This window comes from Corvus kubaryi, unplaced genomic scaffold, assembly GCF_017639235.1.
Source record: "Corvus kubaryi isolate FWS band 111438036 unplaced genomic scaffold, C.kubaryi_AGA036_p1.0 37354, whole genome shotgun sequence".
NCBI classification, from domain to species: Eukaryota; Metazoa; Chordata; class Aves; order Passeriformes; family Corvidae; genus Corvus; species Corvus kubaryi.
This window is the reverse complement of record NW_024581116.1, coordinates 17,016,204-17,033,003: the sequence shown is the minus strand read 5'-3', so window position 1 is coordinate 17,033,003 and position 16,800 is coordinate 17,016,204. Positions and strand designations below refer to the sequence as shown.

Genomic DNA, 16,800 nt, shown 5'->3' with positions numbered 1-16,800 from the left:
AAATTACTACACTGAACATTAAATTTTCCAGAGAACAACAGGAAAGCAAAAAGATCTTCCTCTTAACAATACTGACAACCATTACTACACATATATGAAAACATCAGTTATTTCTTTTCACTCTGTCATTGAACTGAACACACTGAGTAGTTGAGCTTTGTTTCAGGTTTACTACAGCTAGGCAAAAGCAAGCATGTGAAAATAAAGAACTAATAGGAATCAAGAAAAATCTTTGTACAGTTGCTGACTATGGAAAGAAGTTTAGCAAACCTCACTTAGTAAAACCTTATGTACTATGCTACCAGAACCATCATACAAGCATATCTTGTAACAAATACAATTATCATGGACTTTAATCATTCATTGGCAACAGTCTGTTCAATATTCTTTTCCCTCCTATTTTGTATAGGTTAAACAATTTCATTACTGAAAGACAATACACATAAAAATGAGAGCAGGAAATGTAATCAAGCACAACTTGGAAAAACAGGTAATGTGTCTACACAAATATATATGATTTTCTCCCTTCTCCCACCTCCTTACAGCTCTTCAGGCTGCATGCTTGGAAACTACATGGAAAATTCACCTTCTGAATTGTTTCCAAGGAATGAAATCTCAATGTGACCTTTTTTTTCTGTACAGTCATTCAGGCAACCATCAGTCAATACTCCAAGAGAATGGAGTGGAACTTTTTTAAATGACACCCCATAAGGTCGACTCCAGAAACTAGAGCTGAGAAACCATGACAACTTACTATGCAGCTTTAGTCTATTATACAGACAAAAATAACACTTTTGATGCCTTTTGTTTACTCATATAATTCATACTCTTGGTATGTTTGTTAAAAATGGAAAAAGTTAGGCTTAAAATATACAGGATGACTGAAGACCTAAAACTAACAGCAAATCATATACATGCTCTGGTATTTTGAGTTTGACTGAATTTTTCACTTATGAACTCAGTGAAAAATGGAGGGATAGCTAATAAGCTTACATATGTTACAAGCTGCTGCAGACACAACCCTTGGACTAGCAACTTTTAAACCACTTTCCAAAACACAAAAAGAACCTGTGTGAAGATTTCACTGAACCATTGAAAAGGTGGTTTCCTACACCTATCAATGTATCCCTTTTTAAATTATAAGTTGCATATAATAAACAGCAACTACTAATTCCTTTAAAATTTATTGCTTACAGATATCAGTCTTTTATTAGCAAATACTTAGAGAAACACAGTTGCCCCCACCCCATAAATTAATTTCACAGATTTTCAGCGCAGTTTATCTCCTGATATAGTGAGTCAGATAGTAATCACTATCTCACTTCCCACTGAAGAAGGTGTTACACAGTGATGAAGAACGTGACACTCATTTAACTTACAGATATTTCAGATTTTCAAGATCTTCGAATGCCCCACTAGGAATTCTTTTGATTTGATTGTTGTTTAGAAGCCTACAAAAAGAAATAAACAACCATTTGTTTTAACATAAAGAAACACTAGGGGGGAAAAAAGTGTAAAAGCAGGTGCAATATAGTAATAAATAGAAAATGCTTTTCTCCCAAGAGTAACTGTTAGAGAAACAAAAGGTTATATGCTTACAGTTGCTCAACCACTACCCTGAAGGTGAAAACCTGAAAAAAATAGACAGAATTTTAAAAAAATAAGAAAAAATATTTTTAAAAATAGTATAAAAACAGAAACAAAGATAAACAAAAAGCCAAACCCAAACAAAAAAACAAAAAAAAACCCCACCCAGAAGTGGAATAATGTGGTTTTTTGCAGGTATCTGATACGTAGATGAAGGGGGGGAGCAGGGGGGAAATCTTCCACATCAAGTCTACAGATCAGTTTGAAACTGATAAAAATTATATTGACAAAGATTTGTCACTAGCAGGTGCATTAAAGTGATTTTTTCCCAGCTGTTTCTTAGCAATATCTTGTGTACTGAGTCCTTTACATCGTACAGGAACACAACTGTCTGTATGCACAGATTTCCACTCATCCATCATAGACTAGTTTTACAAAGAGAAGGGAGCTCAAACTTAATGCAACCTGTTTTTATTTGGGACTTGTGGATATCGGATCAGTGATTTGGACAGTTAAAACTTGAGCTGGATATCTAGCAGAAATTGTAACTCAAAACTGGGGATGAACTGCAAACAGAGGTATGATCAAAGGAGACTGGAAGTAGGGACAGTTTGTAAGAATATCTTGGCAGCACAGATTTGGACAATATACTTTTGGGGGGAAAGTCCTATAATTTCTTCTGGTGTGAATATAGAGTACAGGATGTGTCAGTATGTTTGTCGTGATGTGCCTGCAGACAAATAGTGATCCAAAGCTCACTGATATCACTACTGTATTTCAGTTCATACACTACTTGTGTTCTGGGAAACAGTCACATTTGCAATCATAAGTTATGTACATTTAAAAGTCAAAAAAACTTTCTATCTTAATTCCTCCTTGTGCCTGCTAATACATTAAAGAAGAGAAACATGCATGTATTTGTTTTAAAAGTGATACCTGAAGATATGATAGAGGAGATACAAAGTTAAAACGATAATACTTATACTAATTGTATTATTGGTTGTAAAAGCTCTTTCTGAAAGACTTTTCTTCACAATCGTATATTATAACAAAGACCTCCATGAAAAGCAGCTCAGTAGGAACAAAACCTTCTGATTCCTGCCAGTCCTGGTAAGCACATTAGAATAGGAAGGTTCAAAACATTAGAGTTTGTCAAATATTTTATAACTGTAACACATTTGCACATCTGAGCCCTTGAACAGCTTTTTTGTAACTCCGTGGTTTATTGTGTGATATTCCACCAAAGCAATATAGTATGATGTCAAAAAAAAATTATACAGTAATGGTCTGCATTTTTCACTAAATTCAATTAAAGTATAGTAACACAATACTAGTATGCAAATAATTTTCTTTCTTATTTTGATAGACATACACCTGGTTTGCCTTCAAATATTTTGGTCCTCACTCCCACTTCTCTCACCTGTGTAAATGTTAGAGCTCAAACTACTTACCTGTGGAAAGTGAGCAAATATGACACATTATCAAATTAATCATATTAAGTCAAAAGGGAAAGGGTCTCAAGGTTGAAAAGAACTTACAGCGTGTTCAGGTTTTTAAGCCGTCTAAACTCTCCAGGCTGGATTTCTTTAATCCTATTAAATCTTAGGTCTCTGTGGAATAAAAAAAAAAAAAAAACGAACAAGAATCATGTTATTTAAAAAGCTGTATTTTTTTATATGAAAAACTGAACTAAGCACAAGTCTTTTGTGATGACTGACCAGCCTCTGTCCATAAATCACAGCTTTTGACCAAAGCAAGACAAATCCAAACAGTTTGACAAGTTTAAGAAGAGGATTCACCAAATCCAGCCTCAGTGGTCAGCAGAAGGCTGTATCTAAGTTAAACCTGTGGTCATGAAGTATATTCTCTTCCACAGTGAAGCAACTTGTAATGGGTTGTTGAGTATTTCACTAAATTGAATTGTCTCTGAATTTTAAAAGCTGTTTGTAAAGAATATCATAGAAAAAAATGCTTATTATAAATAAACAGATACAGAAACATTTGGATCAGAAAAAACTCAGGAAAAAGAAGAGACAGGTTTCAAGACTTTTAAGCTACTCAATTCTTTAGTTCTGAGTAAGGAGGCTTAAGTGCCCTATGTTATCTTGCTCTTAAAACATGTAAACCCAGCTGCCTGAAGCTAGACATTTCCTTATTTAATTTTACTGTCTCTTAGTTTTTCTATGTTTCTACCATCTTCAGTTTCCCATTAGCTTTATAGCTAAATGAGAACTTCTCCAAGAGGAAGGAAACGTTCTCAAGCTAAGTGTTACAGCGAGAGCAGGGACAGGGAGCAAGGTGGAAAATGGAGCAGGGATGTGGAGAAACACCATGGCTGTGCCAGTCTCACCTCTACCACCTCCTGTTCTCCCCTGGCTCCATGTCTGGCTATTGTATTACAGCAGCTCAAAATTGGTTTAACCAACTGGTCAGAACCAGCAATAAACCCATGCAAAAGAATCCCAAAAAAACAGGAAATAATTTTCTGCCTGATAATCAAAATGGACAGGTTTCCTGGGAGAGGCACCCAGGTGAGATGGGGACTACAGCACCAGGGGAAAAGATGCAGGGCAATAGAGGACAGGTATGTCCTCTTCTCTAGCAACAGACCAAGGACACTGGGGCATTATAGTGTCTGGTAAGCAAAAAGAAGGGAAGCAAATGGAAAGTAAGTAAAATCTGAAAGACTGTGATGACATGTCTTAGAACACACACTTACCAATTGCTTTCAAAAAGTAGGATATCAACATGTCACAACTGCAATCTTTGAACCAAACCTGGTCTCAATCAAAACATAAATATGCTCTGCATTTTAATAGGTAATGTGCTAACAAAAGTCCCTCTGCTATTTGGTATTTGGTCAAAGGAAACACAGAAAAGCAGACAAAACATCAGCTGCATCCTAATGCCATACAACCCAACTGGCTGAGGCTGTATTAATGAGAGGTATAGTTGTCTGAAGTCTTTTTATAAAGAGCATACTTAAACATCTTTCCTCATGAATCCACCCATCAGGGCTTATTCAGCTCTGGAATAATGGCCTCAGAAGGACTTTTTCTACATAAGTGGTTTAGGATGTTGCCTACTGTTCATTGCAAGGAAAGGATTAGACAAGTGGTTCTGTTTGCATTACACTCCACTGAAATACTTGATCAGTGACTGGAATAAATGAGCGATGCAAACTGCTATCTCTTATTTAGATTATTAATTAGTTAAACTAATTATATTTAGATCATATTATTAGTTAAACTGACTGTAGACATGCTGGACAGACCCCTTACTCAACACTCAGCGAATTGAAGATTTCCAGATTTAGAAGCACAAATTTTCAGAGCGCTAACTTGTTCTTCACAAAAGCACCTTCTTTAGTTCTACCTTAACAGCATTATGTTTTGCTCATCACTCACATGTTTCATGTGTCATACATATATGTATGTCCCTGATGAGAAAGAGATGCTGCCTCTGAGTCACTGAACCTCAGGTCCCAAGATATTCTAAACAACCATGGAATGTCATATCCTGCACTGAAAGAAGATACAGCAGATCCCTCTGTGAGAATCCTTGGACGTGACATACCACTTTACTTTTCTAGCTTTTTCTAGATTACCTGAAAGTTTATTGTGTTCCAAAACAGCATTTTAGTTTTGCTAAAAATAGTCAAAAGTGCAAAAAATTCAATATTCATGAATGGAATATTGGAAACTGAGTATTTTTCAAAAGCCTCAAACTACCATTACAAGTAGCAATATCTAGCTCCTAAAAAAATCTTTTCTAGATATAAAATAATATGCATTCATCCATATGAAAAGCAAGCCTATTCCCTACAGTGACACAAAAACAATAAATAAAAATTTAACTTTCATGAACGCCAGGAAGGAGCCAGCCTGCTGGGTCAGCAACAAAACGAACCCCCTTTTGATGTGTCCAATCTACTCTGCAGTAACTCATGAGGATAACTGGGGATTAGGAACACCAAACAAAGTAATTTATATTATTTTACTATTGCCGCATATAATGCCATATACAGTGGCATTTATTTCAACTCCTAACACTATTGCCCTTCTCATCTGAAGCTGTTAAACCTAAAGAATATATCAAGTTTGAAATTCTACCCATTCATTTTCATTCTACATAAAGGTATGCGAAAAAGGAGCTGCAATAAAACACAGCACACAAGTTTTCTCTCAAGCACAGTACACTTGGTATCTGTAAGTAAAATGATAAAGAATATATATGTTTTGTTTAAAGTTACTACTACAATTTCATTAAAATTTGAGGAAAAAAAACCAATGTTAATCGTACTTAAGTGCAATATTATGATTTTGGTCCATTCTTTCAGAGGATTTTCTTCTTCAAAGGAAGTAGCATTTTTCAATGTTCATTCAAAGTATTTTCATTAATTTTCAGCACAAAATCCCCCAAAATTAAGAGTCAAGTGGCTCACAAAAAAGAAGATAAAAGTTAAATCATAACTACAGTAGATTTCTAAAGAAGAAACCCTGTCAAACTGTCATAATCTCCCTATACAACAAGATAATACACAAGTGGATAAAGGAAATAGAATTTACATTGCATACATTAGTTTAAGGGGTGTGGTATTGGCCATTCATATAAACAATAGAGGAAATCTCTGTAAACCACGTGTTCAACTGCTAGGGGAAAAGATACGAAAGACTGGTTATTGAAGTGAAAGATTGCATCAAACAGAATTGGCAGAAATCAGACTCAGTACAAGAAGAAAAAAAAGAAAAAAAAACTCAGTCACCATTGTCATACCGTCATAGAAAAAAAACCCCAAAACATTCCACACTAATCAGAAGCACCATTTCTCAGGCTTGAAATGTCATGCCCCGTAGCATACAGACACTATATCCAGCTAATGATAACTGAATGATTTCAGGGAACAGAAGAGCTCAGAGGAAAAGCCCAACAGCAACCAGAAACATCCCCTTGGAGAGCAGGAATGAGGACTGTGTTAAGAATGAAAAATGAGTATGGGTAGCACAAGCAGCCCAGTATGGAGCAGATCTTCAAAGGCATTTGGTGTTACTAAAACAATGTGCGATCAATCAGCATGATGAGGTTTCTTGACCCTTTTTTTCTCACTAGTTCTGGCCCAACCATGCCACATGATTTTCATTCACAAAAGCCTGTTTCCTGCCCATTCATTTCTCTTTCACCTTTTTCATTGCTCCCCATTTTGCTCTTGCAAACTGACATATCCTGGCTGGTTGCTGTGCTTTGGGGTTCAGCGAGCCTGACTCCCACTGACCAGCCAGAGTGCCCCAGGAGGTTAAAACAGCAGAATGAGGGAGGCCACCCAGTTGTTGACTGTCATTTTTCCCCCCTCCTAACCTCTAAACAGTAAATGAAACTGATGCCTTAGGTTTTAACTTTTATATTTTTCAAATCCTGTACTGCCTAGTGTGTAACTCTGAAGTTTCTTGTTGCCTGTTAGCTACTGTCCTCTTATGCTAGTTAGACATAACAAGCCACTATAGGTTTGCTCTCCAAGGACACCCAGATTGTCCCAGGCCCCAAAATATGTAAACTAAGGCCTCTGAAGAGGAGGGCAAACTTAGGATAGTTACATCATTAACTGGGGTTGTAATTGGAGAATTAATCCTGATATGCAAATAGACCAAACTCATAAAAGTGTGAAGAACTTGTGACCCAGGGTCCATCTTGAGTGTAGCCTTTTAACTCCCCAGGGCGTACCTTGAAGGCCCTTCAAATAAATACCTACCTTTATTCCCTTATTCTTGTCTAGCCTCTGTTTTTAGGTGGCCACCTCAGGCATTAAAAGAACCAATTAAAGAAATGCAAACACCTGTGATGATGGCATTGGATTTTAGGGTATATAACAACTTTTGCATAACAATCCAAAGCTAAATGTCATGCATTTGGTTTTAAAAATAAGGATCTAATACATTTAACTCCTATGTCAGATTGTCTCTTTTATTATGTGTTTCAAACTGAAAATATTTATTTCTTAAAATTGCAGCTAGACAACATAATTCAAGTTGAAAAATCCACTTCAGCCACACAGGCTTCCACAGAAGCTAAGCCCATCACTTTGAAGCATTATATCTTGCCTGAATAACACAAACAAAACGTGCCCATGATAGCCAGTAACCTGAATTCTCTCAGGGTTATTTTCCTGGCTCCACTCAGGAGTTCTGCTCTGTGGTAATCCATGGAGCATGACCAGGAAATGTTCGACAGAGCGCGAGGCTGCATGGGCCAAGAACGTGCCAGCGAGCAGGCGGTCAATTTAGCAATTGGATGCCCTTGAGATTCACATTCCAGTGCCTTGGAATGGCCGTGGTCCCACAGCCCTACAAACAGCCATGGGTCAGGACATGTGCCAAGCAGGGTGTGCACACACATGCTTTGCAGGCTTCCTATGTGCCTGAAGAGCACATAGGAGCCTGAAGAGGGTTGTATGAAGATCTGTAAGACCCAGATGTATGGCAGATAAGTAAATACAGCATTTGTATATGTTTTCTTTTCTGTCACAAAGCAAATGAGAAATGTGCTGCAGATACTTTTTGTCTGGATGAAAATGAATCCTGTTCTTAATAAATTCTTTATTGGAACTAACTGCATCCATTTGTCTCCCCTCCTTAGACTGCACATTCTTAACTATTTCCAATTCAGCATTGAAAATTAACTTGTAACAATATTTTTATCTAATTAAACACAGTGAAAATTTTTAAATATATAAATATTAAAAAACATTGCTGTCCCATAAGATCCAATGTTCCTTTGGTACCTCCTGGCACAGCAAGACACCCTCTTTAAAGCTTGCAGTGACAGTGTGGAGTAATGAAATATAGGGTTTCTCTGTTAACAAATCCTGATGGGGTATGGCAATATTAGGACATATGAATTCATTTCAAGTTCACAAAATAACACTTTAGAATAACTAAAGACCTTAATAATTATTTATAACATGACAGTCACACACAGTACACAGCAAACAGTACAACTTTGACCTTAAACATCAAGCAATTTACAAGAAAAATACATTCAAGAAGTTTCACATGCCTCTGTTTGAAATACAGGAATCTCTTTGAGAGAAGGGATTGTTTTTACTTAGATCAAACCACGCACGAACATAACTCTAACTTTTTATATCAAATGCCTGAAGTGCAGTTTTCCTTTTTTTTTTTTTTTTCTAATTATTGCAAAGCAGCATACAGGGTGAAAGGTAAGAATTTTAATTTCAGTTACTTTCATAAAAGGTTAGAATTCATGTATTTTAATAACATTATTTCAGATCCCTTTTTGTATATGCTTGACTTCTAAAGATTCTATTGCTTCATCAAATTCAGAAAAATCATTAACTGTTCTAAATCAAATGGATTTAAAGTAGGGTTGTGAAGAACATACCATGTGCTCTAATCACGCGCCTTAAAAGGCGGCCACCTTTGGATCAGATTGTGGATACTCAACACCAAAACTGGTCACCCCCAGTCATCACTCCTATGATAGCCTATTGATCTCGGGTAATAAGCATTCACTAGTCAGCAGCTACTACAAAAGGTGTCATCCTAAGCAGGGCAAATGTGAAAATTCCTTATAAAGAACTACTGGAGTAGCAGCAGGGAAGACACCAGGGCTTGTCCTCTGCTTACTCCACCCCAGCCATGTACTTCTCATCTCTGCCTGAGGACTGCACACCCTGTGACTTATTAGGGCTTGGAGGATGTCCCCGAGATCCCTCCATTGCTAGAGAGAGTATATTAAAAATGGCTTTCATTTTTTCAATTTTAATCTGTGTCAGAAAAAAAAATCATCGTGACACGATATTAAGATCTTTAATAAAGAAATTAAAACCAAAATTTAAAATGTTATGCTACTGCTTCTTCCATAGTCATCTTTCTCTATATATATACACACATATAATTAGCCAATTGAAACATGGATATAGAAACACTGTATTAAGTGATGATGTAATTAAAAACATTTATCTTGAGAGATACTGTATGTATGCAAAGCATAACGTCAGGGTATTCACAAAAAAACTCTCTGCATGTCACAGAAATGAGGCAGTTAAAGAGATTTAAAAGCTAGTACCACAACTGCAAGGATTCTTGGTTATCCATTTCCATCTTCCTAGCTACAGGACAGAAATGAAAGCAAAATGTAACTCATTTTATTTAAGGCTCATTTGCTTGGGTGTAACAATCAAATTTACAAAATGTAGTATAAGGAAAGAGCTTCTAACTTCATCTGCTTGAATCACCAACATAGCCCCAAAATCTTAGACTAAAGTAAGGGAGATGACTTAGTTTGCTTTGGACACTTTTTCCCCTATTATTAAAAAATGCTTGACAGGAAAATTCTAAAGGCAAAAGAAAGATTTTAAGCATAATGTGCAATTTCATCTTCTGTTTGCACCTCTCCTGATATTGAAAAAGATAAATGCAAAAATAGACTTTTGATCCTATTTCCCTCTCACATTAAATAAATTTGTTATTATTTTCATTGTTGAGGCTGAGGAGGACACACAGCTGGTCTAACCAAGCATTCATTAGTTGTACTAACACCAACCAATTCTGCAACATGAAACTATGTCTTACTTAGTACTTTTTGGTTAGACCTACTATTTCATATCACCTGGACTTCACAACTTTAGAAGATCCCTTTAACAATTTGTTAATCTTCCAGCATGTAAGTTTTTCTAGTCCAAAAATGAAAATATCCTCTTAGTTTGCTTAATAACATTAGATGCAAACAGAACAACCTAAACACCAAGTTACACTTACACTTGTTATATTTGTTCTAGGCAAATATATTGACCAGCATATTGCTCCCAGGTATCATAGATTAAAAATCACATTCACACATTCATGCTAAGAAACACTACATGAAAAGGAGAGTCAGTGAAACAAAAATAATTTTTAAAACCCCCATACCCTATGAGTGTCTCCAAAGCCAGTATTTGTCAATACAGAATAAAGCAAACGCATCAGATTTACCACTGGCAAACTAGAACAATGTATTTAAACTCAAGTTTAGAAGAGCTGCATTTTTATTAGCCTGTCATATTGAAAGCATCTAATTTCATACTTTAAATTGAAAATATTTGTGTATCTGTTAGTTTTAGACAAGACAAAGGCAATTTGGATGAAATCAACTTAGTTGTGTAATATACTGTTTCAAATGCCATGTTGAGGCATTGATGACTTTTATTATCAGTCTTCATTTAAAAGCAAAATACTAAAGCATTTACCAATGAAACCAAATCCTGATTTTTATTAGCAGTGAAGGTAAGTATCTCATTACTTTGTTTCAAGGGTTAACCAGTACTTCAGCATTGATTTAGGACATGAATGAACTTAAAATTTAGAGATATTTCCTCAGCTAAGCAAAATCACCACAGCAGCAAAATGGAAAGATCTGAAAGAACAATACTGTCTTAAGTATTTTTTAAATGGACAGGTTCTCAAATGTACAATCTCTGCTGCAAAGGTAGATGCTTTTAAAAGGTCCAGCGAAAACTATTTAAAGCTAAACCTTTTCCTCTATAAGTGATTGTAAAGTGTATGGTAATATGATATTCATTACTTTAATCTGACAAAGTAAAAGGAGGCAGTGGCAGAAATAATTTCTGGGCATAGAGCAGCGATAAGGGATACACATCACAAAGTCACCCCAGGACAGCAAGCTACTTTAAAATTATGGATTTCTCATTGTCATAAGTTTCTGATATTAAGAGATATAAACAGTCTGGAAAAGATGTTTATGTGAAACACAGTGCACTCATTCATCTGCAAGGCTGGTTATGAAACGCTGATTGGCAACAAGAAGTGACAAAATGGAAAAATATAAATTCCTTCAGCTGTAGGATATATACTGAATCTGGAAAAAAGGTGCAAACTAGCTAATCTCATTTTTCTTTAAAAAAAAAAAAAAGACAGGAGTGATTTAATAGATAAATACTAGATTTGTAGATCTATTAGATTTAATAGGTTGAACCAATAATTTAAGTTAGAGAATTACCATCACGGGTTTAGCACTTTTCCAATGTGTTCATAAGGTAGGAATTGTTATAACTGGATAACTTCACCATTGCTAAATCCAAAAGAACAAAATAAGACAAATTTTTTTCTAACCATTGCAGATTAATTACTACCCAGCAGAAATAACCTATACCTTGAACACCAAACTGCTATGTTTCTCAATACAGAACAAAAGATCTGCAAATGCCAGCAAGACTACATTGCTTATGTCTATTTTATTCTTATTCTTTTTTTATTCAAGGTCATCCCAGCAGGAAATGAAAAACAGCCATCAGCATAGTAAAAACATTCAAACAGAGCAGAGCATGAAAATTGCACAAAAGAGGTTATATAATCAAGTCAGTGGAGTAACTGGATGATGTCAATGGCACTTTAATGCTGCTTTAACTACTGCCCTGTAAAAAAATGTGTCACTTTGTTGAACAAACAAAGACACAGCCACCACTTAAAAAAAGTAAAACCAAACCCTACTTGCAGCTATAGCACTACTTACAGTAATCCTCTCTGTTAGCAGTGTAACATTTGCTAGAATACCAGAGGAACCAAGATTATTTTCTTTTTGCCTCCTTTTCAGATTTAGCCCTAGAGCTTCTTTTGCAAACAAAATTACATAATTCTCCTTTTTCTTGGCAATTCATTTTCTGGATTAATTCTTCTCGAGTTTTATTATTACATATAATATGTTATTTTCTCTGATTTGTATTGCAATATTTTTATTATCTGCACATTAGCATGCAGCACATAAAAAAAGCCACTGCATTTTGAGATGAGAAATTAAAACATTCTTACATGGTGAGGGGGTATCATAGTCAATAATACTTAGTATACTGTAAATTCAGTAACAAAAGTAAATGGTAGGACCACAAAAATATTGAAATCTGTAGAACAGGATGCAGAACATTTGGCAGTACTCACCTTGATCATAAAACCATGCTTCAGAAAGTATAAATGAAGTGTAGATGAGCTATCAATTATCTAATTAAAATAATATTTGATTTGCACAAATATGTAAGATTTGTTGACAGGAACTTTATGCTTGCATGTCTTAAAAACTCTATTTTATCAGCTACAGCTTTGGTGAATGGAGAGCTTATGATATATCCTTCTCCAAGAGCTAAGGATTTGTTTTAACTAACAATAATTTTCCCATTACAGTTGAAAGGAAAACATTTAAATGTTAACTCAGTGAAATGCAATACAGTGTTGTCTTACTAAGTCTTTAGATCCCTTTGCTGCCCTTGTTGCCAATTTTTCCAACCAGCCATTAAAAGTGCCATTGAAAGGACTCAAGTGGGATTTGCTGGTCCAAAGTTTTAAGTCTGTAGGCTTAATTGTCAAAAATTATACATGGAAATTTTATCCTGGCATGGTTGTGGCTCTTTGTCTCATCCACTTTCAGAGTCTTCCAAAATCCATCCACTACAGAAATTATTTTGAAATTAGAAATTTTATTTTATAATGGTTTCTAATTCCCATGCTATCTTAAAAAAAAAAAAAAAACACCAAACAAAACCAAACCCACACAACCAAACTCCTTTTAACAGCATGAATAGAATTCAAAGAGGTGCAATTGCTGTTTCTGCAGTCTGAGAAATACCAAGAAAAGGCAAAATCTGTCTTTATTCCTCTCAGGGGGATCTATTGCTACAACCAAACAGTGAAAAGGCTGTTGACAGCACAGCCACATGTTTCATTACTGATTATTTTTCGCAGAAATAACCTTGGGGTGCCCAATAAAACAGAGCACAGTTGTGTCTGCGTGCTGTCCTAACACAAATCCGTGATAGTAAAGGTCTTGGATCAAGCTAATGTTTGGCACAGTCTGTGTATAGAGCTATGATACACTGAAATATTTTAGAGGATTAGTGACAGTTGGAGATGCAACTGTTTCTTGGTTTCCTTTTTAATATTTAAGAATATCCAGTTTCAACTGGACTTTGGAATAAAAACATTAAGTTTCTCCTCTATAGTAGGCTAAAGAAGACATCAAAATAGGAAGCTGACTAGTTTATGGCTTAGTGTGAACCACTGAAACAAATGCACTAGTTTTGTTTGCTTTTAAAGTTAGCAGTCCTGTGAATTACTACTGTGAAAAGCCCACAGAAATTCTGCTTTTATGCTACAGTCATAAATTAGTCTTTTGTTCCTCCCATGTACCATTCTGTAAAATAAATACTGTTTCTGCATTTCTCTGTCTCACAGGGATGCTTAATTCTAAACTCTATATCCATGAAATACCGATATTCTCAGAGGAAAGAACTGAAAGCCAGAAAGAAACATTATCATCCCTGACCTCTCACACAAGACAAGTCACACAATAATAGAGAAATTCCTGTCTTAAGGCAATTATTGCTGTCAGAGCTGAGCCATGCCTTTGAGAAATATATGAAACTGTGATTCAAGACCAAGCAAAACCTAATTACTTGCCTAGTCATTCTCGTAGTTAACTATATTCACTGTTGAAAATGGGATAGTCTCATCCTGCTTCCAACTTTCAGCTTGAGCATGTTTTTCAGTTTCTGCTCAGCGGAAACAAACAGCTTTAAGTGAGGAATAACACTGACTGTTTTTCTTAAAATAGTCCAAACACTGAAGTTCATGCATAATTTTTTTTTGCAGCAGTTCTTGAAAGATTTAAAAATAAATAAGTCAATCATAAAACTTCAAATAGGGGTGGGTAGGAAAAAATACTTACAACTCTGTTATTAGTCTGATTTTTTCTATAGCAGATTAGTTGTTTCTCTCTTTACTGTCAGGAAAATGAATGCAAATAGTGTGTATATTCATAATTGAAAACCAACACAAAATAATCACGTGTGTTTTACCAGAGTGCCTTAAGCTTCCTTCTAACTCTGACACATCAGCACCTCTCCCACAGGAGCACCCAGCTGGGTACCCCTTATGCTGGGCAAGGATCCGTGCGGGGTTGAACTTTCTGCAACAAATACCCGAGAGCTGAAAACAGGGGTGAGAGTGAGGGCTGTGAATGAAGGAACAAACTGGACAGGTAAACTAAAAAGTGTGGTTTCCCCACCACTGCAGTTTAAGGACTTCTTTCCTTGGGGCAAGCAGCCTCCTTGATGCAGTGCATGTGAGCTTGTATTATATTTATTATGCCAATAAATAACATGCAGCATCTAAAATGCCAGTGACCTTACTAAAGAATGCTCATTTTGTCTTCTTCAATTCAAAAAGAAGTTCCACAATACAGGATCAACATCAAGCCAAAGGATGTGGAAAAATTGAAGGAATTACTGCATCTAAAAATAACATCTAAATTTGACTCAAAAGCCTTTATTCATTGTAAATCTATGCGTCACTCTTCCCCCTACATAAGGGAGATTTTGTTGGAATATATTTCCAGTTGTTTTGTACTTCCCACTTGTTTCCAATACAGAGATAAGTTCCAACAGACTTAGAGGAGTTGTTAGAATTTATATAGATAGTTGTTCTTGTAGAATGCTGAGGACATTTTACTATGAAAATGGAAATGCTATTGGCTTGCACAAAGAGTAACAACAAAAATTCAGGTACTCTATGACTTGGCTGCAGGCTGGATTCCTGGTTTCAGACAAAGCAACAGCTCTTCCTTCCACTTCACAGAAAGTCCCAGGTCACCTCAACGAAAAAGCTGCAGCTCTTGGAATGGAATTTTCTGCTTCCTGAGGTTAATGACAGGCTGCAAGAGCAGATAAGTTAGCTACTTTCCGACTCTGCCTCCAGCTCCTCCTGCTCCTGGCAAAGCAAACTCAGAGGAACAAGGGCTCTTAGGACTCCTCGGATATTTATCCCTCCTCATGAGCGCAGACAGCCCCATGGCAGGCAACTGGGCGTTCCTGTCTCTTGGGAGAAGTTGTTTTCTCCCTGTGAAGAGCAAAGCAAGTGGCTACTAGAAGACATTCAACCTTAAAGTACCCAACCGAATGACATTCAGGGAAGGGAATGTCTGGGAACGGATTATTGCTTCCCTTTTCTTCTTAGGTCATGTCCATCCTCACACAAGTATCAAAATTATAAACAAAACACAGTTTTGGAGCTACTACTCATTTGGGAACAAGTTACCTTACAGAATGCATCAAGAAAATAATAAAAGATTAATAATAAACATAATGCTTTATACTTTTTTATTATATTCCATAACTTGACTCAATCAATACCCATCATGTCTTACCTCACATTGCAAAAGTACAACTGAACTAAGTAATACTAGCCTACAACTTCTTCTCCACATTTCTTCTCTTCTTTCTCTACCTAAATTAAATTGATTGGCCATCTTAAAAAACAGCTTGGAAAACTGGATTGCTGAAAATTATGGATGCATCTGAATTTCAAAGTAAATCTTACTAGTCTTGTGTGTTTGTCAGTATTTTTAAGTTCCAGTGGCCTCAGGAGATCACATCTATTTTGCATTGTCATGCACCCTCTTCCTAGCAGTTCTAATACTGGCAGCATTAAGCCAACAATCTATTAGAAAGCACTCTTTTAAATCTCTCTGTAATTATTCCGTCCTATTGACACAATACTGAAGATACCAGAAAAAAGTATGAAACATCTGTAGACAGAAAAATGTTTTTACACACTTCCATGTTGTTCATAATGGAAAAAAGGTCATTTCTAAAAAAATCAAAGATAATTCTACCCTTATTCAGTCTTCACAGTCAGTGTAATGCCATTTTAAAAGTTATAATTCAATCTGATTTTTCTATTTTGAACACTTTTCAACTTACATTCTTGCTTTTATTACCCCATACAAACTAGCTATAAATACTATTTGGGCCACATGGAGAGCAGCCTTGCTGCCCCAGTAACATGTAATAGCAAACGTGGATTCTCAAGAAGTCTTTCCTCAGTTCAAACATAAAGAACAACGCTTTCATACTTGTGTGTATGTAAAAAAAAGTTCAAACATTTGATTACTCTTGCCAAAGTAGAATGAAAATACCAGAATTATCTCTAAAATATTAAATTAAGTACAAACCTGCCTTTAAGGAATATCAGATGGTTTAAAGTATCCACATAATAAATACCTAGCATCACGACTCAACAGAGGGGACATTAATTAAAAATTAATTTGTGTAAGTTCAAATTGCAGACATTTCTGAGGTAGGACATTTGCTCTGGCAGGTGGGTAGAGTAGCCCACAGAAGCACAGAGCAGGGGCTGGTGGCACTCGCATCCCTGG

The 16,800-nt window shown here is 36.0% G+C and overlaps 1 protein-coding gene across 3 annotated transcripts in view; it reads right to left on the bottom strand.

Moving 5' to 3' along the window:
* Positions 1 to 16,800, bottom strand: part of PXDN (peroxidasin) — an 87,742-nt gene that overhangs the window by 54,918 nt on the left and 16,024 nt on the right. For all 3 annotated transcript variants that reach the window (XM_042033114.1, XM_042033112.1, XM_042033113.1), the window contains exons 2-3: positions 3,126 to 3,197; positions 1,380 to 1,451 (exon numbers count right to left, since the gene is read on the bottom strand). In XM_042033114.1, the coding sequence (XP_041889048.1) occupies positions 1,380 to 1,451; positions 3,126 to 3,197 (144 nt within the window). The remainder of the gene's footprint in view (positions 1 to 1,379; positions 1,452 to 3,125; positions 3,198 to 16,800) is intronic.